Here is a 25,655-nt window from a genome sequence, read left to right as displayed (position 1 = left end):
CTTTTAAATTATAAAATATTCAATCCCAGTTAGGGGTGTAAACGAGTCGACTCGAGTCTGAGCTACCATTAGCTCGAGCTTGATTAATTTTATCGAGTTCGACCAGGAGCTCAAGCATGAGTCTACAAGTTCGAGTTGACTCACTAGTTGGGTTGATTATTACAAAAGAGAAAAAAATATTATTAATTTAAGGCAGTGTTATGATAAAATGAAAAATAGAATGAGCAATTAGAAGATAAATAATAAGAAATCAATTAATATAAAATATAAAAATATTATTTTAATAATTTAAAATAAATGGTTCAAATTTAATATGTTTTGTGCATAATTTATATTAATATTTTTTAAAATCTAAGGAAAAGCAGTCGAGCTAGCTTGGATTTGAATTAACTCATAGAACTCAATTCCAGAGCTCACGCCACTTACAGCACCAATCCCTGCAATCTCCAAATGACATTTAACGGTCCTCACAGCGCTAGCCAAGGCCGAACAATGCCCACCGAATCGCCGGCGACCTCCTTCGACGCGGCTGCGACGTCGGCAAAAACAACATCAGCTAACTTTCTTCTTCGCCCCCTAGTCGATCTCGACATAGCTCTCTCCCTCTGGATCCACGAAGCCTGCCTTCCCACACCCCGATGGCTCCTCAAAGTACTAGAAATCTCCGGCGATGGCCGTTTCTGGTTCCCGATCCCGATCTCCCTCTACTGCTTCTCTTCACGTTCTTCGATTCTTCTCGGCCTCATCCTCGGCTCTTTGCTCGACGTTCTCCTGGTCGGACTCATTAAGCACCTTGTTCGCCGTCCTCGTCCCGTCTACAACAAAGGCATGCGTCTCACTTTCGCCGTTGACCACTGGTCTTTCCCGAGTGGCCACTCATCCAGGGTTTTCTTCATCGCTTCCTTCCTCAGTAACTGTGCCGACCCCTTTCGAGTTGCCCTTGACTCCCACCGATGGGTCCATGGCTACTTTGGAGGTGAGCCGGGGGACCTTTTTCTTATGTTTGTTTGCGTTTGGGTTTGGTCGGCTACCACCTCTGCTTCCCGTGTGTTGCTTGGCAGGCATTTTGTGCTTGATGTGATTGCCGGGGCATGCCTGGGCGTGTTTGAAGCTCTGCTCGTCTTTCATATAATGAAATTTTAGTGGAATGGGCAAGGTTTATGTTTCATATGTGCATGTTGTTTTTAGTTCTTATATAGCAAGCTGAATTCACGAAAGTGCTTATTGGAGGCTGCCCTTTTATTGTGCAGATTCATTATACTTGTCATGTTTTCCTGAACAATTTTGTTGGTGAAGGAATTCAATGTTTTTTTAGAAAATCATTATTTGGACATCTTTGAATGCAAGGCATATGTTTTATACCCAATATGTAATTCAGAGTAAAACTTAGATGACCAGGCAAAATTGCTAGAAATCATGATACATGTCTCTCAAAGTCAGTTGCCTTAACTTTAACATCACTTGCCCAAGCTTGGTGGACACTAGTTTAGTGTACAGAGGACTCTCCCAAGGTCAAAGGATACCCGTTTAACTTCAAAGAAACTTGTTTGGGACTCAGAATAAACCTGTAAATTCAAACCTGGCAACTCCATCTATTTAGTTGGCAAAACCGTTGAAGTACTTGCTAAGAGAGCAATGCATATGCATTTACTGGATTCTGATCAATATGTTCACATATCTATTATAATTATATCATATATTTCTTTATTTGTTTTTACCAGATTAAAATATGTCTTTTACTATAAAGCTTCAAAACTCAATTAATTTAGGGTTAATAGGTTATTTTTATGAGAAGATAGACAATATTATAAGTTTTCGACGTGAAACTAAAATCATTTGAGTTTATCTTTTTTTTTTCTTTTCCCTCATTTTTTCTTGCTTAGAGTTTGGCTTATCTATTGTTGTTCTTAAAAATATGGTTTGGGTATTATTATAGATATACTTGGATTCAACATTCTTCCTGGTATAGTGAGCATGAATTGATCAACAAATAGAGCAATAAGACGGAGCAAAATTCTTGAATTTAAATGTCTAAAAATCCATGTTCATTAAACAAATTACAAATATAGAAGAGTAAATCATTAAAATGATTTAGGAATTTTTGGAGTGGGCTCTTAGAGTTGTCCCGGGGGTAAAGACACAAAATGGGTCTTTGGATTCAATTTTATGAAGTTAGTCCTCAAACGCTAAAGCATTAACGTCTATTTATACCGTGGGCAAGACTTACTACCTTGGATCTGTTGGAAGATGAATTGATCATGTTGTAGAATTGACATGGTTGATAATGCATTATGTAGGAAGATTGTTGAAGCCAAGCTTTTGATAAAGTTCAAAATATAATACCTAAAGTTATACAAAGGAAGAACCGACCTGGCTGATAATGTGGCTTACTGACACTTTGAAATGCCACATATTTTTAGCCAACTTTAAAGAGCCACTCTTTTGGTGGTTCTCAATCTCACTATGAGTCATCACTTTTTTTCTTGAGAGGATGTTGATTATCTAGTACGACTTTACTCAATGTGCCTTGAAGAACGAACATGCTATTTTGAAGATGAGAAATCAAAGAAATGAGTTCCTAAGGAATTTCATTGCGAGTTTTCAACGAGTGATGCCAGAAGTCAAGGATCCAGAACTTGCAGTAGCGTATACTGCTCTTTAAGGCTTTGTAAAAGAAAAAAATTACTTTGGTATGCTCCTAGCTTCCAGTTGCTGAAGATATTGGTTGAGTTACTAGGAGTTGTTGATAGTGATATCACTGTTGAAGAGTGTAATAGTGTAGTCAAATCCTCTAGCTCGTGTTGCTTAAGCGTCCCTCAAGTAGAGCAGGGCATCCAACAACTTCCAGATGATGATAAAGGGCACTCCAGAAGCTAATGAATGCAACCAACACACTTTCAGAGCCACCCTTACATCTAGTTGTGGGATCATCAACTAGGAAGGCCAGTAAGGATCAATGACCCATCTACCATTCAAAATGGAGTACAACCTCCGCTCGATAATACAATGTCGATAAAACAATTATTTATTTTTAATCAATGATTACCCACTTGTGTATGTTAATGGTTGAGTTGTGGTAGCCAAACAAAATAACAATTTTTTCAAGTGCTTGGCAGCACCCATAATAACAAGAGCAAACCAATGAGACACCACCAAGTATATTGCATTGCAAAGAATGGGCATTATACAAAGTATTACCAACATTTGAGAAATTTGGTGAAAGAATTGATGGTGGCAAAGTTAAGAACATTTGTTATGGTGGACTCCAAAAAAAGAACAGGCAAGACGCCTATACATGGATGAAGGAATGAGTCTATTTTAGCCTAGGCAATTTAAATTCCCAGGCTGGTACCGACATTTCCTGGAGGCGCAAGAGTAGAAGCATCTCAATATGTCAACCACGAATAACTTTGATTGGGTGAAGGAAACTCAATGACTAACTATAGTGCACATTTTATTAAAGTCACGCTCATTACTTTTGTTGAAGTAGATGGACCAACAAATGAATATTCGTCAGATATAAAGCATGTTGATTGATATTAGAAATTTGGTTCACTTTCAAGGCAGTGTTAAAGTAATTGAATTTGGCAGCTGCTAATTTGACTTCGACTGTAGGCCCACACTTCAAATTTTTTGCAGGAAAAAGGAAAAAGGAAAAATGAAGTATGATTACTCTGCCCAGTACATGTGGAGAATTTCAATCCACTGCTATGACAGACTTCATCTTAGTAGATGCACCATCACCAGACCTTACTTAAATGTCATTTTTGGGTGGCTGCATCTGAGCATTTCAACTTGTTGATCTCTATTCACTATGTTGCAGTTAAGTTTTCAATGTATTACTATAAATAATAGTGGGTGTAAACTTGATGCATTAAGGGTTTGGTATCTTAAAGCCATTGATAATTTACAAGAAGAAGTGTTTTAGCTAGAAGCGACGGGATTGGGGGATTACTAACCTTTGAAACCATAGGAGAATTCAACCCAACAAGGGAGTTTGGGGGTGCACTTTCTGAGTTATTATCTCTTTTAGCTCTGAACACAACAACTGATTCGTTTAATTTATTTGAGATGACATTGAAGTATTTGTTGGATGGTTGTTGAAATGCCTTGAATGAATGTTGATGTTGCTCACTATAGTCTAAATGTAAGGAAGAAGGCTTGATCCATCAAATAGAATATAATGAAGACAACTAAAAGCCTAGCTAGACCCATTAGGTTGGAGATCCATACGCACATTGAGTCCAAATTGATAAAAGAAATACAATATCTTGATAAGATCTCAATTAGCTGAGTGACAACTGGAGGATGTGCATAAAAACAATAGAGTTTGTGGGTAGAAATCACAACATGAACTTGGCTTTTCTAAAGGATGGCTACCCACTCCTTAAAATTGATGCGTGAAGAATGCTAGTGTTATGTAGCAACATATAATGGATCATGTGTTCCAAGTCCAAAAGGGGATGAATGTGAAAGTGTATGGGGATGAGTTCCTGGTGAAAAAGAAGCCTTTTGAGTAGATATTTTGAACTTCAAGGAAATATTCACTGCATTGAAGAAATATTACTGGCATCTTAATCTCATAAATACTATGTTTGCAGCTAGATCAAAGAAGATTTTGGGGCTCCTTCTCATCCTAGAAAGCATGTAAATGAACTTGGATAAAATGGAGGCAATCTTGTATACTCCTTCCCCAAAAATGGCCAAGGATATGCAATAACTAATAGGGTGAGTAGCATTATTTAGTCACTTCATCTCAAAGTTGGAGAATAGGTGTTGGAGTTCGTTTTGTTTTTGGATAATGTCAAAGCCTTGCTAAGACATTGAGAAAAAGAATATGAAGGCAGATGAAAAAATAGAGACAGAGGAATGTCCACTATAATCAACTAAGTGTTATGGTACAAAGAAAAAGTTGTGAATCTCTATCTCTCACTATAATTTTATATTTATAGATAGGAATATGATAATGAGTTGTTCATATAATAAATACTTGATAATATTAAAAATAGAGGGAAGTGCCCTGAGTACAACTCTAATTTGAAGTACTTGTATGTTGTTGGATATGGAAGAGTAGCTCGTTCTTGTTTGGTGGCTTCTTCGAGTGTGAGTTGGATAGCCTTTAGTTGGATAATTCTACAAGTTTGGCATTAGTGTTGATTGAGTCCTTGAGCTTTGTGGATAATACCCTCTTTGTTGGTAGGCAAGCTTGCCTTCCTTGGTGGTTTTGTACTTTGAATCTAGTCGATGAATTTTTCTTTCTTTTAATTGTTGAATCCTCCTGGAACTAAGCTGGTGGGTCTATCCCCTTATTCATCTTCCTCGGTTTCATAAGGTATCGAGGAGTTTTAATCGTTTGAATAGTGTGTTGTAATGATTATTTTTCTTTGGCATTTAATGGTGTTGTTTGCAAACAAAATTCGTTAATTACCCTTTAGTAGATATATCAACGATGGTTTGAGGTTGTGTTATAAATATCAAAGCCATCTACCATGGTCATTGTCATTCGTCTCTCTGTAGGATTCATAGAGCTTTCCTCTTTAAGCTTCTCGCCTTTCTCTCACATATTTGTCCATCATCTCATGTTAAATTGTTGAAGGCTTTCAAGATAAATGGTAGGCTTTTTAGCAAATACAACTTAAGGAGCCATCTAAGGTCTCCCATCATAGGGTGAGTTGGTTCAAGATGACCTGCATGCACTATAACGCCAATCTTGTCTAGTTTTTGAAGGAAAACAAGTTCCTCATCACTTTCTTAAATTATGGGATCTATGTTTATGAAGAGTAATTTTTTTCTCAAACTATGCTTCCTTCAGTGCATCAAACTGTCCGAGATCATCAAATTATGGGATCGTCCTCGCTCAAGTTATGCCAAAGCCAATGGTGTGTATAATCACTTTCATTCTTCACATCTGCGAGTTGCACTTGCTGTAGAGTCTCGACTTTTCTACTTCTTGATCATGGTAAAAAGGTTTTGTTTTTGTGGGTTTTATCATTCATATCAACCTACATTAAAATGATCGACTTGGCCAACAAAATAAAGAACTAAAAAATGCCATTGTTTTGCCAAATTCTTATTTGCTTGGCTGATTCATACAAAGATGAGAGAGATTGGGTCCCCATCTACTTGACATGGGCAAGGCTGAATAGTTATAATGGCAGAGCAGAAGTCTCTCAAGCTAGTTACAAGAAATAATTGGTGCGAAGCAATGTGAAACACTTTCTATCTTGTTTGTCAATATCTTACTCATAGCTTTAGGATGAGTTCTTTCATATTTTATTTTTGCAAATTATTGTGTTTAGGTTTTCCTTTTAGCTGACATAGTGCTTTCATCAAACACTTGATATTCCTAGAGAAAGGGTTGAGAAAGAAGCAGATGCAAGGAGGGAAAGCTTTGAGGTGTGACGAGTACATCCTCAAAGGCCAGCTTATCTCTTTTTGATAAGGAGACAAACTCATCTAAGAGTAAAGTGCCATCCTCAACCATTGAGAATTTCGAGAAGGCAGCTCTTATAGCTAATTTGATGTTTGCGGGCACTGCCGCTAGATTGAGACCTAGGCGGTTAATTGGGATTATGATCAGTGAGGAGGGTGTGGTTGCAAGGGTTACGGAAAAGTGTATGATGAGAAAGTAGAGAGATCCTCGCGATAAAGGAAAGGGTATAGTGGATTATCCTGAAAAAGTGGGATGAGCTTGTAAGGATTGATTACAACATTGATCCTTGTACCACGATGATCACCTTGTTGAGCACGACTTGGGACCAGCCTTATTCTTTGAGGGGCTTCACAAGGAATCACTCTCCTTGCAAGCAGGACTTCCATGTGGAGCCTATGAGGGCTATGGCTATCCTTGGAATTATATAAACTAATTGGAGAGCTGAGACCCTAAGTAGTTCAAGTCAATTGAGGAGATGAGTTAAGAAGAGATTAAAAAAGTTCAGGCTTTGGAAAATCTAAAAGTTCATCTATGGGGTGCAAGAGAGAAAGCAAAAAAGAAAATTTTTTCAAGAATAAAGCCAATCTTATTGAGCTTCTATTTGAGAAGGATGTGGCCATTGCCATGGCGACTATTTAGCCTTAATTTGTTTGGTAAAAAGTTCTAAAGGCATAATTGAAAATAGTGGTTGAGGAGCTAAATGTTGCTCAGAAAGATCAGATCATGTTGGAAAATTTTTCGATGAATTCATGAGTTCAATCGGTTTTAAGTATCTCTAAGCTAAGTGGCTGGTATTTACTTCCATCTCTACTTGTTGGTGAACAAGAAGATAATCCCATAAACTCTGTGGGATTTGGATGAGTTCTATGTCGTGACTATGGATGTAGAGGATTAAGAAAAGATGAGCACCTCATAATTTTGTACCTTTTTTTTCTTTGTATTTAGTTTCTTATATGAAAATTGATTAATGTAAATATGATTTTCTCTCAGTTGGCTTCATTTTTGCTATTTATACCATTTCCTTTTGATGCTATTGAGTCAAATTCAGTTGAGAGTAGAGATTACTAATAGGACCTTAGTTGCTTGAGGATGAAACAACTTAGGCTTTTCAGTCAGCCTTTAAAGCCAAGTAGGCGTATAGTTGGTGTAAGAAATTTTCAATAGGCTATGAAAAGGACTATCAACTTGTGAATATGATCTTAGGCCAAATTATTTGCCTTCACTGTTGTGGGTGAGTTATTTGAAATCTCAATATGCCAGTTTTTCAATCGTTTTAGCTCACTTTTGGCGAGCCAACTTTTTTGGCTGGTTAAGCTCGCTAAATAGGCCACTCTATTAGCCATATTGAATCTTTTTGTGAGTGAAGCGACAATTTTGGCCGATCGAGCTTACTTTTATGATGCTATCGTTCACCCAAAATTTTTTATTTGTTGATCTTCTCAAGAGAGTTATCCCCTTTAATGAGCTTCATCGTGCGAGGTTAACCACTTTAAGTAGTTTGAGATCAGACTTATTTGATACTCACTGCAGATCTTATTATAAAATGGGAAGTTAAAATCAAGTGTAGGGACTCATATGAGTAAGATATATTGTGCTTTATGGTTTTAATGCTTGGAGTTTGAGACCGTGTGTTGGGAATATTCTCGTGATAATGTTTGTGCTATCAAAAAGACTTGTTAGTAGTATTGTAATATTTAATAGATTTTTGAGGCAATTTTTTATTATATTTTTTCTTAAATACATTTGACACCCTCCATTTCCTTATGTAGTTACTATTAGAAAAGGAGTAGAATGACTCTACTAATCCTAAACTTTACATTGCTTGGGAGTTGTAGCTCACCTTAAGGAATAATCGTTAACTTCTTAACTTTATTTAAGTCATTATCTCATTATCTTCTGTCTCTTAGTTGATCAAGTCATAATTATGGAAAGTGTTTTTTTATTGCAAGATCAATTGCGGCCTTAGATGAAAATTCGTGTATCTGCTTCAATTTGAACTCATCACGTGACGTGTTCCTCGAGTGTTATTTATTATTATGACAACTTGTTCTAAGTTAAGTTGCCTGAAAAACATGAGGCTTTTCGCAATCTTGGGTTCATTGGATGATCTTTTTTCTGCACTGTAACTCAAAGCCTTGAGCTTTGGTGATCACAATAAGCTCACATTTTACTTCGCCCTGGGGCAATAGCTTTTTTTCAGGGAGTAGTTGAATCATAATTAAAGATTTTTTTTCTGGTGCCAACCTATCTTCATAGCATTTTTTATCTATTATCTCTATTTTTTATCAAAAAATCCTCTTATTTATATCTATTAATTGAACTTGTACTCAAGTGGAGAGTTTCGTGAGTTTACATTGGGCATGTTCCTTGTGTTTTATTGAGGGTGAGTTTCTTGAGTTAATTTAAAGAACTCATGATTGTGCGCGAGTTGAGCTCACTTTATTGCTAAAGCTTGTCATCATTCTTTTTTTGTTTTTTTATCATTGAATACAAGAAATGAAAGTGAGAAGTAAAAGAGAAAAAATAAATTTTTTTATGGATAAAAATGTATTAAGATTGTCTCATATCATGTTATGGGGGATTCTTTTTTGTATGAGTTTGGAGTTAGTATGCTCCCGGGCTAACTTATTCGTTTACAATGCAGTAAACATTCCGTGTTAATCCTAGTTTATCGAATAGTGCCTAACAACTGGCTGCAGTAATTTTCTTCACCATGTCGTCAGTTTGGAACCACTTTTGCTTGATATTGAAGTTGAAATATTGAGGTTTTTCTCTTTTGAACTTTTTTTTCATGGTCAACTAAGTTGAGCACTATCTTCTATCTTTCTTCTTTTGCCTCTCCATTCATTTATTTCACCCTTTTCATAATTGTAGATAATCATTACTCTCTGGCTATGCAAGTTATGCTTCATCGGTAGTAATAAGTTTATGTTATGTGATAAAATGAATGGAGTTTGCTCAATTGTGTTGGATGAAATTGTCTTATGAGCCCATAGGAATGAAGGTAAGATGTTAATTTATTTTTTTGGGCACCTTGAACTTTTTTCTAAGAAGGTTCATGATATACTTGTTAGACACTTTGATTTGGTCGTTTATCATTGGATGATATATTAAGATGAATTTGAAGTGAATATCTGTCTAACATCTTATCAAAAAATTGTGGGTCTCTATAAGTAAAAACTGGGTAGGGTATCTCGAATTGAGATGATTTCAATTAAAATACCTTTCCACAGTTGTCTTGGCAAGTGGCATAGCCTCTATGTCCTTTGTGAAGTAGTTGATCATGACTGATGAATTTTCCTTGCCTCTTTGCTTGCAGTAATAAGCTGAGTAAGTTTATACCTCAAATGGCGAATTACTATGTGCTTGAAATTGTTTGTAGTTTATGCGACAGTTGAACTGCTTATGGGCAAGCTTTTAATTCTATAAGAACCTCTTAGGGAAAATTTCTACATCTCTACGAACAATTGGTAAAAAATATCATTGTCTTAGTATTTGATTGCTAATGTCTAGCCACCTAGTGACTTCGACATTCTTTAGTACTCGTCCAATTACGTTCTCTTATAAAAATGTTAAGTATGAAATAGCCTCCCATACAACTCACCATTTATTATCATCATATATAAGACCGACTTTATCTGAAAAATGCCTGAGGTCCTTGATGTCTAGCGGTTTTACATTTATCTTTAAGTATTCTATAAATGAATCTACCCAAATTGGACTATTCGACGATTCACTTTTTATAGCTTCTACCTATTTGATCGAATGTCAAGTTATTCTATTATAGGTTCTCCATTTGAATTACCGACCTTGGAGGGCATGCTGACTAATTGATTATGCTCTCTTCTTATTTTCTTGAAGTACTCAAACATGCTGGTTTTTTGTCTTTATTTTGAGAATTTTTCTCTTTACCTTGGCTTCGTTAGAGCCCATTTATTCGTTTGAACATTAGTTGCGACCTTGAGTAGACGCACAAGGGCTTTTCCTTAAGCCAGCTGCAAATCTCAGGTCTGCCTCTAGCACCTGTATTCAGTTTGATTGTTGATAATAGGTTTGTTAATCTAGACTGCATTGGGCAAGATGACTCCTACTAGACTCCTGAGAACAAACCCAATTCCTACTCCTTTTTTGTTGGAGGCTCCGTTCATGTAGGGTGTCCATAGTAGCTTGCTTGAGGGTGGCTTCTTCTGTGCTGATAGGTGTGAGGTTAGCTGGAAAACTCGTTAGATTTTGCACTTTGATTATCATCTTAGGGATGTAGGAGATTTGGAATTTTCCCAATTCTATTAATTATTTAAGAAATTGCTTGGAATGATCTATCCTCACCAATATTGTCTTTAGTGGATGGTTTGAAAATAATTTGAATAAAATGTGCTTAGAAATATAGTCATAGTAGCCTTGTTGAGGTAATAAGGAAGATGTGAGTTTCTCCATGAAGAGGTTGTGCAATCCAACTCTAGAAATTGTCTTGTTTACATAGTATGTTGGCCAATGCGTCCTCCCGTCTTGACAAATGAGAATAGAACTGATAGTCTCATTACCAATTCTTAAGTATAACAGCAAGTATTCACTTGACAGTGGGCTTTGAAGTAGCTGCAGTGGAAAAAGTAACAACTTTAGCTCCTCGAGGGTTATATTATAGTCTTTTGTCCATTCGAACCTCATTGTACTCCTCAGCATTTTGAAGTTATAGCATTACTCGCTTGACTTTGAGATAAATAGGTTTTGTGTGGGTATTTGACTAGCACACTTTAGTAATTCTTTGACATTCCTGTGGAATGACATTTTCACTATCGCTTTAACTTTGTCCGAGCCCAATTTAATTCTTTTGGGGTGGGAACGAACCCTATGTATTGCTTGATTTGGCCCCAAAGGTACATTCAATGGGTCAATTTCATGTTGAGGTTTTTCAAAGTTATGAAAGTCTCTTTTAGGTCAAAAATATGCTGTGTCGATCTTATACTTTTCACCATTAAATTGTTTATATAAACTTCAACATCACTTTTCATCTGACCCTTGAAGATGAGATCCATCATCTGTTGATAGGTTATCCCTGTTTTCTTTAGTCTGAACAACATTACGTGTAGTAGTATAACCTCTTTAGATTTGAAAGTGGTATTCTTGGGTTCGGTTAGGTACATCTTTATTTAATGATAGTTGAAGAAAGTTTTAAGAAAAATCATTATGTAACTGATCATCAAATTGAACGGAGTGTCTATGCACAACGATAAACAACTGTCATTTTTGCAAGCTGAGTTCTGGTTGGTGAAGTCAACACATACTTGTCACTTATCATCATTATGAATTTTGAAATCCCTTTCAAGTTATGAACCTTTCTGATAAATCAACATGGCAGCTTCTCTACTTTTGTTTGGTTGACCGAAGTCATAACTTCTGGCCTTTTTTTTTTGTTTAATGGGCTTTATTTACTTATCTTTATATAAGATTTGGCTAACCATATCAATTTTAATGCCTAACATTTTTTCAGTTGATCAAGCAAAACATATATTTATTTTTTGGGGAACTGTCATCATGATCTGGACTGACAGGTGAGAAAGCCATCTAATGGCAAACTCCTTGAGTGTTGTAAAGAACATCCTGCACTTCAATGTGTCGCTAATGTCCAATAGAGAAATTTCATTCAAACATGCAATGTGGTCAATTGGGTCAATAGCTTGGCTTTGTTTTATATTTTCCAGTTGTGATCTTTTTCTCTCTGCTCGCCCCTCCAGACTGTGAGGCTAGGGTGTTGACTTCTTATTCTCCATATATGGGTAATAAGTCATTTTAAGATGGTAACACACTCACCCTTGAAGCTCTTCTTCCAGTTGTCGGGTTGTAGATTCTTCTGGTAGTTGCACTATTGTGCTTGGGTCCTGAATCATGTCTTCTTTGGTCATCCTATTGATCCTTTCCCCCAATTTCACTTTTATCTGCTTGTTACAAAGTTTAGGTTCTCCATATTCATCAGAACTCCTCTTATAGAATTTTTCCCAATTTAATCTCTGCCAGTTTCTTCTAGTGTTTGGCAAGTTCCATGCTCACTGCGCTTAAAAAATTTTGGATCTAATATTGGGAAAAGTGAAGTTGAAAATAACGGAAAAACATGGAAGAGTAGAGCACATGCTGTCATACTTAGCCTCTCCCTGCAATCTTTTATTATAGATCGGAATACAGGGTTTCAAGCACCATTTGAAAAAAAATACATGATTAATTGTACATACAATAAATATATATATGATAATTAATATAAAAAGAGGGTAAGTGCCATGAGTCAAGGTTCAAACTCAAACTAGTAGTCAATTACTGGATATAAAAGGGTACATGGACCTCTTTCTTAGTAGCATGGGCGGAATAACTTCCTCAAGTATGAGCAGTTGCCTTTGGCTGGACTGGTTGGACAAGTCTTGAAATAGCCTTGAACGAGATCTTGGCTTGTGGATGTACTTCTTTGGTTGGTAGAAAAGTTCTTCTTGTCCCTTGGGGGTTTGTACTTCAAACATAGCTAGCATGGTTTTTTGGAACTCAATTGGATTGCCTGTCTCGAGCTTAGTTGGCAAGTCATTTTGGGCGCTATTGGTGAGTTTGTCTCTTTTTTTTCCTTTTACGCATGTATGTTCCTAAGATGTACAACAACTGAGTGCCCTTCAAAGTTGTAAGGATAGCTATTTATTTATTATTATTATTATTATTTAACATGGAATACATAGTGGTCATTCAAAGTTGAAGTCACTTTTATGCTCACTTCCATTATTGTAAACTCCAAAACTTTGGGAGAATCTACACTACACATTGGAGTGGCGGGTGGATACTCTAGTTTTGTCTTTGTTCAAGCTAAGCCAATAAAGTAATATTCGATCTATTATATGGGCAATACCATTTGAGGGGCTTACTTAAGATACTCTATAATAGAGAACTTAACACGTGCATTGAAAATCATAGCTAGACAACTTTGGCACTACATCTAGCGCATTCAATTTAAGTCGTCATGGAACAACCACTTAGAATTGTGCTCGCCAAACTTGGTTTCACTTTAAATAACTAACTTAAAAAAATTATTGAAAGGTTTGATGTTACAAATGAGTACTTAATTACATAGTTAAGTTGTAACTATTAGGAAGATATAATTAGGATAATTGACTAGTTCCTTGAGTAATAAATCACAAAGGATGTTATGAAATAATATCGAAGTGAACGCAAAAGATAAGCAAAATGAACTTTGCAAGACCATCCAGTTGAGTTTCTAAGAAGAGATTGAAGGTTAAATGAAAATGAACTTGAATTGAAATACAAAATGATTAAATATCTGAAATGTCAAAAAAAAAAGTTTGAAAAATTTAAGTGACCGCCACCCTATTTACCCCAAATACTTCAAAAATATAATCTAGACAAGCAATTTTCCAGATTTTTAAAAGTACTTAAGAAGCTCTTGTTTGCATAAATTCTTGAATAAGTATCCATTTATGTAAAATTTGGAAAAGATATATTAACTAAAAGGAGTATCGATTTAGAAATTTTGGCATCAATAGAGAAGTGTAGTGCTATTATCCAAAAGAAATATTCACTAAAACTTAAAGATTGAGAGAGTTTTATGTTGAATGAGTCGAGTGAATTAAATTTCAAACTAAAATATATCTAAAATTATATGATTTTACGAGTTTATCATAGTATTTAAGTTTGTTTGAACAATATATCAATTAGGTGTAAGACTTGAAAAAGTGAAGAATTGTCAAGTATTGCACTGGAACGTTGGCCACCCAACGCAGCATCGATGGATGGTGCTACGTAGAGCAAAAAACCCTTAAGCTTAGCGTGACAACGTTAGACTAACAACACTGAACACTAAGGATGGCAGACTTAGAGGAGAAACCTAAGAGCTTCACACCTCGTTGTCATGAGTTAAAGAGTTGTAGAGCTTGAGAAGGAGTGCTATAGTGCCAAACCAAGCAGAAAGAGGCCTAAAAACAAATAGCATAGCACTGCAACACTATGTTTGTAGCGTCACAATGCTATTTGGTCAGTGCCATAAGGCTACTTTGCAGCACTACAAAATAGTTTCAAATTAGCTTTAGGGCAAGACTGATAGTTGGTAGATAGTTTTTAGAGTAGTTAAGGATGTGGGTTCATATAGTATAGTGCAAGGAGTGTATTGATGTTAAGGGGAGTGGACATAGGGAGTAGGAGTCAAGCATGTGAGTGTGTCAAGTGTGATTGTTCGTGTAGAGTGAAGAACAATGAGAAATCTAGGGAGAAGGGCTTGAGAGTGAAGGAAGAACTTGTTTATCGAGTGGAATCTTAATTTATTTTTTCTAACCCTTGTGTATTTTATCTTTTTTTGATAAATACAAAGTTGTTTTACTATTTTGATGAATATGTTTAGTAGTTAAGTTCTGGCACTTTGGATTTGTGGATTTTCTTAACTTTTTACATAACATGAAACGATAGGATTAGTCGATAAGCATTATTTATTCCTCTCCTTTTTCATTGAGTGACTATAATGTCTATACAATTTATTTCAAACTAATGTGATCTATAGATTTCGACGGAGACATAGAAGAACAATAGGAGAATTTTGCTAATATTTAAGTGTAGTAGGCATAGATCTATTTGAATGGCAATCCATTAAAAATATGCAAATGTAATCAATCATTCAAGTTATTTCCAGCAAGCATATAGTGAATTAGATTGAAGGATTAGATTTTCTAAGATCTGGAAGGAGACTTAGAAGCAAAATTTGTTCTTGATTAACAATGGATCTTAGTAGTAACTCATATTAATTTATAAAATTATGGAAGAAAATCACAATATAGAGTGCATCTCTCCATTTGATAATCTCGTTGCGTGTATAGATTTAGATAAATATAAAATTGTGAATCAAATTGATTGGAGAAAAATTAGGGTTAATTTGTACTAATAATCAACTATGTGACTTAGGATGACCAATATTGTACTCATTTTGTATTACTTGTAATTGCACATATACTTGCGTATACCATTATAGCCAACCATTTTATCATGTCATGTACTACATGAGATAGAATCTTCAATACTTCACTATATGACTTAAGGGCTAATAGCAATTTAATGATTTTATCTATTTTTAGGAGATTGAGGTTAGGAGAAGTTCAATCTATTATTATTACCATTCATATACCAGACAATCTATTGACATATCCTAGGAGATTTTAGAGGATATTTTGTTTAAGGTTGACAAATTTATCTTTTTTGCTGACTTAATAGTATTAGATATGGAGCATAAACAAATATCAATCATCTTAGACAGGTTGTTTTGCAATAGCTATGATGGATGTGCAAAATTGTTAATTGACATTAAGAGTTCAAAATCAAGAAATTATTTTTTTATATTTTTAAATCAATATATTTTTTTGATGATTCTAGCGGTGAATGTTTTAGGGTTGACTTGGTAGATGGGTGTGTGGATAGCCAATTATATAAAATTTAACTTTAACGTAATAGAACAAGTTTTAATAGTTGAGGTTAAATATGAAATTAGGAATGATTATGTTATATTTTTAGATGTTGCACCTAGAGTTCTTAAAAAAAGTTTAATACATTAGATATTTTATCTTAATATAGGAATTAAAATTATCTATTGGAGAAGCACCTACCTTAGAGTTCAAAATATTTTCCTAGCATTTTAGATATGACTTTTTAGATGAATAATTATCTTTGCTAATTATACTTTCTTTAGATTTTGATGAGGTTCAAGAAAAAATGTTGATAAGAGTTTTAAAATTTTATAGGAAGGTATTTTTGTTAGATAATTGTAGGCATTAAATGAATAATCCATTCCCCATGGATGCATAAGATATTGATGGAAGAGAATTATCAACGAAAAGTCGATTCATAATGATGGTTAAATCTAATGGTGAAGTTGTAAAGATGGAGATTTTGACATTGTTAGATGCTGAGATTATTACTCTATTTTGGATAGTACTTTGGTGAGCCTTATACAATGTGCACTTAAAAGGGGGAATGGAAATGACATCGAATGATAATTATTAACTTATGTCTATAAAAATAGTAATAGGGTGGAGTGTTTGTATAAGTTATAAGAAATCAAATAAAGCTACTATAAATGATTATTTTTCATTGTCTTTTATTTATCAGATGTTTAATAGATTAACAGGATATTTATTTTATTGCTTCCTAGATGAGTATTGAAGATATAACCATATTTTTATAGATCCTGAGGATCAGGAGAAAATTACATTCACAAGCTCCCATGAAACTTTTTTTTAGAAGAGTGCCTTTTGATAATATACAATACTCCTATTTTTCAATTGTGTTTAATGCATATTTTTTATTTGATTGAGTACGGCATTGAAGTATTTAGGGATAACTTTTCTGTATTTGATACATTTTTTGATAAATAATTTGAGCATTATATTTTAGTTTTTAAAGTCATGAAAAGATGAATTTAGTCTTAATTAAGAGAAATGTCAATTTGTGGTTAGTGAGGGTATTGTTCTAGGGCATAAAATTTTACTAGAATGGATTAAAATTGGTAATGCTAAAATTAAGGTTATAGGAAATCTTTCATTACCAAATTTAGTTAAAGTGATTAGGATTTTTTTAGGATATATAGTCTTTTATAGAAGATTCATTAAGGTCTTTTTAAAAAAATTTAAATTTCTTATGTTAACTTTTTAGAGAATGACATCTTGTGAATTACACCATGCATGCTTTTTGAACTCATGTAATGCTATTGATTATAATATAAGAGTTTTGTTGGAGCAAGGAAAAATTTTTTTTTTAACGTGATTTATTGTGCTCGTAAAACATTAGATGAGATAAATTATATAACATTTGAAAAAGAGTTCTTAGTTGTATTCTTTGCCTTTGATAAATTCAAATATTGTTTGATTAGGAATAAAATGATAATTTATACAGAGATCATATTGTTATTCAATATCTTTTAACTAGTAAGGATGCTGAACCTAAACTCATTAGATTAATTTTCTTATTATAAGGATTTGATTTAGAAATCTATGATAAAATGTATAGAAGATTAATAGCAGAGCATTTATATTGGTTAGACATGAAAAATCAAAAAAAAAAAAGGAGAAAGAATTCAATGAATTGTCCCTTGAGGTGTACGTGTTTTCTTTGCGTTTTCAAAACGTGCTTTGGTATATTGATATTCTGAATTTTTTTTGGGTATGTAATGTGTTATCTATTGGAATCAAACGAAAAAAATTTCATGTATGATGACAATTTTTTTTTACGATGAATCATACTTGTTTACGAAGTGTTAAAATTAGATCATTAGGAGATCTATCACCTTAGAAGAAGTTGAGAGCATAATTATTTAATGTCACTTCTGCATATGAAGGGCATTTATGAGGTTATACAACAATTTCTAAGATTTTATGATGAGGATTTTATTGATCTACTCTCTTTAGAGATATTAATGATTATATTATAAAGTGTGTTCGATGTCAAAATATATGCAACATAGCTAAAAAAAGGTGAAATGCTCCTTGAATTATATCTTAGAGTTTGAGATTTTGATGTTTGGAAGATATATTTTGTGGAAGATTTTATATTAAGGTAGTGAATAAATGTTTAAATACATTTTTGTTTGCAAGATTTTGAACACTTGTGGTCATAATTAGTGATGAAGGTTTTGTAATGAAAGATTTGAGATATCAGTGATTATATTTAGAATTAAGCATAAAATAGTTACTGCCTATCCCCCCAAACAAGTGGTTAAACTGAGATAAGAATATTTGAGTAAACAATCAATCATACTATTAAAGTTTAGTCATTGAAATTGGACGATGCTTTATGTGTTTAAAGAATAATTTTTCAAATCCTAATTGATATGTCTATTTAATGGTAGATTTTTTAGGAAAGCATATCATTTATCTCTCAGGTTAGAGCATAAAGCATTTTAGACAATTCAGCGATTAAATTGAAATTTAAAAGATATGAATGTGAAGATTTTACTATTATTAAACAATTTGAAAGAGATTAGATTACAAGCATATAGAAATGTTAAGATTTTTAGGGTAATAAATTAGGAGGTAATATAATGATAAGCTTGATAAAAAGTAATTTGTAATTGGATAAGAAATACTTATTAATTCAAAATTTCTACCTGTTTAGTTCATCTTAAATAGAATTTGGCATAGTCTGGCAGAGGACTATAAATAAAGCGCTATATGGGAGGCAACCAAAGATTGACTTGCTATCTTGTTGTGTGTATTTTATAGCTTGTGTGAAAATATGAAATAATTGATTATGGGATGCATATTGAAGCAAGCATACACTCATGGTTTGATGCTGCAATGCCAAATATTATGTATTTCGTGATGTTGGTAAGTACGCCTTCACATGTATTGTATGTAATGGTCGGTAGTTCCATAGTGTTGGTTTTTTAGCACTGCAACGCATGATATATAGCGCTACAACTTTTGTTTGTTAATGCCGTGATGTTGGTTTGAAAAACATATTGTTTGTACTTGTGATGTTTGTATTGTAATTATCATTTTGTTGACTTTGACTTCTTCAAGCAATTCCCCCCTACACTTTCTTTATAGTGTAGTAGCACCGGTCTAGTTAAAAGATTTAAAGTTAACACAGTTGTGTCAATATTTATTTTCATCAGAATCCTAAGCATAGCGTCATGTTGCTCCATTAGTTTCATTATGGTTTGATCGGCTTTTCATTGATTAGTTTAATGAAAATGTATGAAATTATTGATGAATTTATGGAATTGACTTGTTTTTGACCATTTTGACCATCAGGAATTCGCACCTTGGCTTTATGGTTTCGTGTCACCTAGGCTCTTAGTTTTAGCACCGCAACAGTTATAAGCCTGAAAACTTAGCGCTGCAGCTTTGCCTTTTGGCTTCACGATGCTACAGAGTATCATATATAGGCACATTGGTTGCTTTATATTTATATTCATAACGTGACAAAAGAGCATAGAGTTGTCTCAGCGGGGAAACCTTCTCTAGGTCTAAGATCTAGTTTAACGTACTTTCTTTCTCACTTTTTAGAAAAATATAGACGTTTATTAGTCGTTTATTAGTATCATGATGTTGTAGACGTTTATTAGTATCATGATGTTGAAAAAAAAAAAATTGAATGATCCTTTGACTCTAGGAAGTTTGTGTAGTGAGGTGAAGGAGAGATTTACACTGTCTGTTCGCGATAACAATCTTATTCCGGAGAAGGGTTTCATTAGTCTTGAAAGGAGAGTTGAGAGGGTATTGTCTAAAGTGGGTGGGAGAGATTACATGATAAACCTTGAAAAGTTGCATTTCACATTACTAACAAAAACAATGTTGTTTGCTAAGTTGTGCCCTTAGGCATTTACAAAAAGAGACTTATCCTACTCTATAACAGTGGAGGGCACATGAGTTATCCGTATGCAAGGCTTGCTGAGCACAAAAATGAGTAGCCTTGTTACAAAATTTAGGCACAAAATTAAACAAAATCATAGTACCTCTAGCTAGAGAGCTCTCAGCCATGATAAGGAACACTAGAACTTTAACGCTTCTGCAAGAGGAAAGTGGGCCTTTGACAAATGTTTATATGCTTAGGGGGTAGAATTTGGTGAGTACACAACCACTTATAATGGACATCTAAATTTGGTGAAATTCTTAATTTCTTCGCTAGGCTTGAATTTCATGTTCAACGGAAAAGGAGGAAGAGAAACTAGTGAAGTTTTGTTGCTTTAGATATGACTATTGATGCAAAAGTTTTGCATTATTTTATTTTTGATAAACTAATGCCGAGTAGGATTATTATTGTGGTAACTAACGATGAGACAATTTTAATCCTGATATTCAATTAGTATTTCATAGATAGTAAAAATCATTCAAAATTTTATCCTTAACAACTTGAAAAAAGCACTAGTATAGGTTTTGGTACCCATCTTTGATTTATTAACTTTGTGTTAAGGTAGAAGTTTTAGGAGACCCTTCCGAGGAGCACTTGTTTCTTAACTATGCATTGACTTGGAGAAAAATTCTTTTTATAAGGGATCATCTTTTAAGCCTAAGTAGAGTCCCACTACACCCACACCTGGTTCTAGATCCAGAACGAGAACACTTAAAACTATTGTCGAGGTGTGAATGAGTTGAGAGTAGTTTTCTAGCTTCCAAAGGACTGCAAATAAGGGGCTAAGGTGTCAACAAGAAATGGCTCACTAATTTCGATCATTATATGGATCAACAACAGAGACAGTATTCTTATATCATTGGCTACAACTCGGGTGTTTTTGAACTACGGGCTCAATGTGGGCTTAAATAGAATTTTTTTTGAGGCACCCTAGTTTCAACTTTATGCCGAAACCAACCGCATCACAACAACAACAAAAGAAGAGGAAGGAGGAGATTCAGAGGAGGAAGAAGAAAAATAGAGAATGAAGTGTTCCTATTTTGTATTATTATTATTATTATTTTTAGTTATTTTTATTATTGTTATATTTAAAATGTTGATTTTGTGGGAATGGTGATAGTTTGAGAAGTATTATGTCTAGTTTGAGAGAACATTATATTTGTTGTAGTTTTTACATATTTGCATCTCTCATACTGGGTTACAGTTGCTTGGCATTGCGATTTTGGCGCCAGGATACTATCATAAAAACTTGTTTTAGTTCAATATGCTATAATTAATTATTTGATTGATTCTAACTTGATTGAATATTTGATTATCATTATCTTATAATAATTTAGGAATTAAACTCACCTAAAATTTTTATGTAATGCATAATTTATTATCTTTATAATAACTAATATTTTTTTTTTGAAATTAGTAATTCTAATGACCTAATATTCTTCAAAACATATGTACATGTAGTTGACTTGAATTAAATTTACTTAGTTGATATGGCATAAAATATGAACATGTTATTAATTTTTATAATATAATAAGGAAAATTATCAACTCAATTATAATACATGAAATAAAAATTTGGTATAACGCTTTGATAAATTTAAACATTTAGAGGAATAGAATAGTATTCAGAATTATTTAAATGATACTTGCTAAAAAAAGTGATCCTTAGAAAAGAAGAGAGTAAAATAGAAGATAAGAGAAAAATAAAATAAAGTGAAAGAATGAAAAAAAGGAGGGAAAAAAATCTTGAGGCTAAATACTAACATGAATTTGGATTGACTGTATTATATTCAAAAGGGAACATCTAAGTAATGATTATTTAAATGATTAATGACAATTTTCTAATAATTGACCAAGTAAAAATTATTAGTCACTTAAACACATTAGAAAACCATAAAAAATTAAATTTTGAAAGAATATTATGAAGTAATAAATTAAGGTATTATTAGTTAATTATTATTTATGATTAATAATGATTTATGTGAAGCTAATTTTTATCTAAAATCTTTATTTTATTGTATTTAATTTTTAAGATAATTGGTATCAAATAAATCAATGATATGATAAAATTATATTGAAATAATTAATAAAAAATAATAATTTAAGCTTGGTGATGTTTGTTGAGCGAGGTTAGTGAAAAATAATAATAAATTTATTAAGAAATAATTTGTTTTACAAGTTATTATCACTAATTATGTTACTTTTTGCAAAAAAATTTGTAGAAGATTTCGAACAAAATTTAAAAAATTTTAATGAGGTGCTATAGCACTGCATCTACAGAATCGTTACAATACTATATTCAGTAGAAAATGGCCAGGGGAAGAGAGAGAATAGCACTTAGGCATCACAATATTAGAAAGTTATCCCCTTAGTGCCAAGCATACGATGCCACAACGCTAGACCAGCTGAAGAAAATGCCTAGAAACCTAAGAGCTCAGCTCCTAGGCATTGATATTTGGCACTACAACATCAAGTGAGAGGAGATTTGAGGATTCAAGAAGAGTGATTTGGCGCTGACGCGCACATGATGGATTATATCTCAATGCAAGAATAAGTCTAATTTAAGCAAAAAAAAAAAAGACTGAGCTAACGTCTCAGTGTTACAGTTGAGCGTTGTGACACTACTAATTTCCCAATGCTACGCGTTGGCCTTGAGAGTTATTTTGGTTGTTTTCATGGAGTTATTGAAGTGTGATCAAAGATGGATAGCGTGGAGTGTTAAGGAGAGCGTAGAGTGTAAGTGGAGGGTTTGTCTAAGTGGTGAGTTTAATGGGAGAAAATAATTAGAAGACAGTGTGACTCCAGAGGAGAAGATTGCATTAGGACAACAAGGAGCTGGAGGAATTGGATTTTGGAGCGCCCATGAACGGTTATTTCTTTTCTTAAATTATTTTCTTTAGCGTAGTTTTTTTTATGTTCAAGTGTTAGATCTTTATTTTCTCTTTTATTAGCATGTACGAATTGTATTGCTTTGGATTCATCCAATAACTTAGATTTTGTGATATTTAAACTAATTTTGTAGAACCTAAGCTACATAATAATTTTTTATTTAAAGTGGAGTGAGACAACTTTGGATTTATGATTTGCGAAGACTAAATCTTTGAATTATTGTGTTGAAGATTTTGCTCAAACTTTGTTGTCAATCATGAACAAAAAATGTCTCTTAGTCGTCATTGGTAACAAGAAAATCTAAGTACTCTCGCTAACTAAATATATGTCCGTACTAATTAGTTGAGTGATCACAAGAAATATGTTTTCTATTAGATTTTAAATGTCCATGTACTATATGCTTATATATTTAAAAATTGTTTATTTTACCTTAATTATTTTGTTGTGACTATTTCGATGACCATAACCCACAAAAGGTTTAAGATACGTATGGCCAGTACACACCTAAATTAAGAAAAAATAAAACAAAATAAACTACACAATTTTATTCACTCATCAACACAAAAATTACATAAAACAATTTAAGTTCACCAAATCTGAGTTGTTGGATGAAAACATAGGGTAAATTTTAATCAATATTTTTCCCTTAAAATATTTGCAAACACTAATTATCAGCAATGAACCTGCTTTATTTAATTTTATTTCAGCATTTCTCATTCATGTAAAAGTCCATTTGATTAATCAAGATTTTTTATTTTAAATATCACTATGAAAAGTAGAATGATCTCTTTTATGAAATCAAAGATTTTTTTATTATGCATCATCAATCATAATGCACTTCAGTCTTTTTCCTTAATGACTTACTTTCAGTGTGTAGTATTAAAACTTGTCAATTTTTTCATTAATGGTCAAATTTTCATAGAACTAATGAAATCAAATTACCAATTTATACTGTATCAATATCAATAATATTATCTTACATTTAAAGGTGGTAAAGTTGAAAATTACTTGTGTAAAATGAGAAATTCTGTTATAAAACAATTTTGTGTTTGTGCCAACATATTTGCATATATCACGCTGTTATTTTACTTCCTCATATTATGCGTTGAATATTTTACATGAATCTTCAGATACATGTGTCTCTAATTTAAGTATGGGTGGAAAGGATCAGCATGAGGGCATGTATGCTAAAAGAAAATTTAATGAAGATAAATTTTGAATTTCTAGCATCTAGCATCCCAGAAAGATGTTTTCTTTTGAAAAAGGGTAGATTTATGCAAAATAATTGGTTAACTAGGGCATCAACTCGAGATTTTATATCTGCAATAATCTAATTATGATGGAAATTTCTTTTATGATTGACGTATGATCAAAATCTTTTGATAGTTAGTTTTGTTGATTGTTTCTCTGTTAGTATTAGATCTCAAGTCCTTTAACTGCTGCAGTTGACTTGATAAATTCTTTTTTTATAGGAATTTCTTCCCCCTACTACTAGAAGGCGTCCTTCTATGATTTCTTTATCTATATGTTGTAGAATCATTTTTTCAGCTCTGTATTTTTTTTGCGTAATATTTATTTGAGATGTAAATTTATTTTTTATCCCTGATATTTATTTACTTCAAAAAATTTTATATAAAATTAAAATATTTTCATAACAAAAATATTACAAAACAAAAATAAATATAATGGAGAATTGCATGCTTGAGAAGCTGAAGGTACCTTTGGCATTGAGATGGCACTGTCAGATGGAAGTTTTGTAAATCATTGTCATTTAACCCATGAATAGCAATGACAAAAAATTACAAAGAAAATTGAGGAAAGAAGATTTGCGGTGTATATGGGGAAGAAAGAGACACACGAAAAGTTAAGGAATTTTTATCTCCTTGACCAATTGTATATCCTTCATCTACATATGAAAAATCATGTGAAAATAAGATGGTATCTGGGCAATTTAAAATTTGATGCTGTTCCTTTTTTTTAAATGAAAAATTTTAATTAAAACACGAATGACCAACAAAATTCATAGGACATAAGTTATTAATCTTAAATAATTATTTATGACGTCTAATGAAAAAAAAAAGATAAAATTAAATCTATCGGAAGTTTGATGCCTTCTATTAAAACTTAATCATCCAAGAAGTATTAAAAAATGCACTTTCTAAACATCTCTCAACTAAAAAAAATTCAAATAATAACAAATCTGAAAAAATTTTAATCATACATTCCATCAATAACAAAGAAGATGATCATAAAGGGTAAAGAGAAGAAAAAAAGAGAGAACACCAATAGAAAAAAAAGCCTTACATTTGCAGAAGGAGATAGCTTCACTCGGAATTTGAGTTTACTTTTGATTAAAGTGCTCAGTTATAGGAGCTGCTTTATGAAAGTGTTTTAGCTTAAAGGCGGTGTTTGGTTAGTTTTACGCTAATTAAGATTTATCAAATTTGATATTTATTAGATCGACGGAAGAGCTTGCGAGCGATGACGGAATAAATCAGCCTCACAATCAGATTTACTAAATATGGATTTACATTGTAAAAATGATGGAACGTTGGAAGAGAAAGACGGAACATGAGAAAATTGGATTTATTTATTTATTTTGACTTTGACTGGATTTAAGCTTAATCCATTGTTAAATCTTATAAATAATATGATACTAATCACAACTTAATTGATATACTTCTTGGTTCTTGAGGCAGTCCGATTCCTTTAAATTAAATATTCATTGTCTCCATTTCTAGAATCGTTTTGTAATTGGCCTGGAACCTAACTAGTAATTGGTCTACTTCTTGCACCCCATGCTATATTAACAAAAAATTTTATATATGCGTAGTAGAATTCAAGTTGGTTGGTTGAAGTGGAGGAATGCTTCGGACCTATTCTGTGATAGAGAAGTACCACTTAGACTACAAGGAAAGCTTTATAAGATGGTGGTGAGACTTGCAATTCTCTATGGCAT

At 33.1% G+C, this 25,655-nt stretch overlaps 1 protein-coding gene across 3 annotated transcripts in view; it reads left to right on the top strand.

Annotated features, from left to right (window-relative positions):
- The first annotated feature begins 398 nt into the window (after positions 1-398).
- Positions 399-25,655, top strand: part of LOC110033040 (probable lipid phosphate phosphatase beta) — a 27,133-nt gene continuing 1,876 nt past the window's right edge. The window contains exons 1-2 of one of the 3 annotated variants that reach the window (XM_020736892.1): positions 400-976; positions 1,062-1,341. In XM_020736892.1, coding sequence (XP_020592551.1) covers positions 451-976; positions 1,062-1,081 — 546 coding nt within the window. In that variant the 5' untranslated portion in view covers positions 400-450 and the 3' untranslated portion in view covers positions 1,082-1,341. Of the gene's footprint in view, positions 1,342-25,655 lie in introns of those variants that run through there. The other 2 variants (XM_020736891.1, XM_020736893.1) reach the window with 2 other exon arrangements.

Source organism: Phalaenopsis equestris, unplaced genomic scaffold (genome assembly GCF_001263595.1).
Source record: "Phalaenopsis equestris unplaced genomic scaffold, ASM126359v1 Scaffold001081, whole genome shotgun sequence".
Lineage (NCBI taxonomy): Eukaryota > Viridiplantae > Streptophyta > Magnoliopsida > Asparagales > Orchidaceae > Phalaenopsis > Phalaenopsis equestris.
This window is presented reverse-complemented; position numbering and strand designations above follow the sequence as displayed.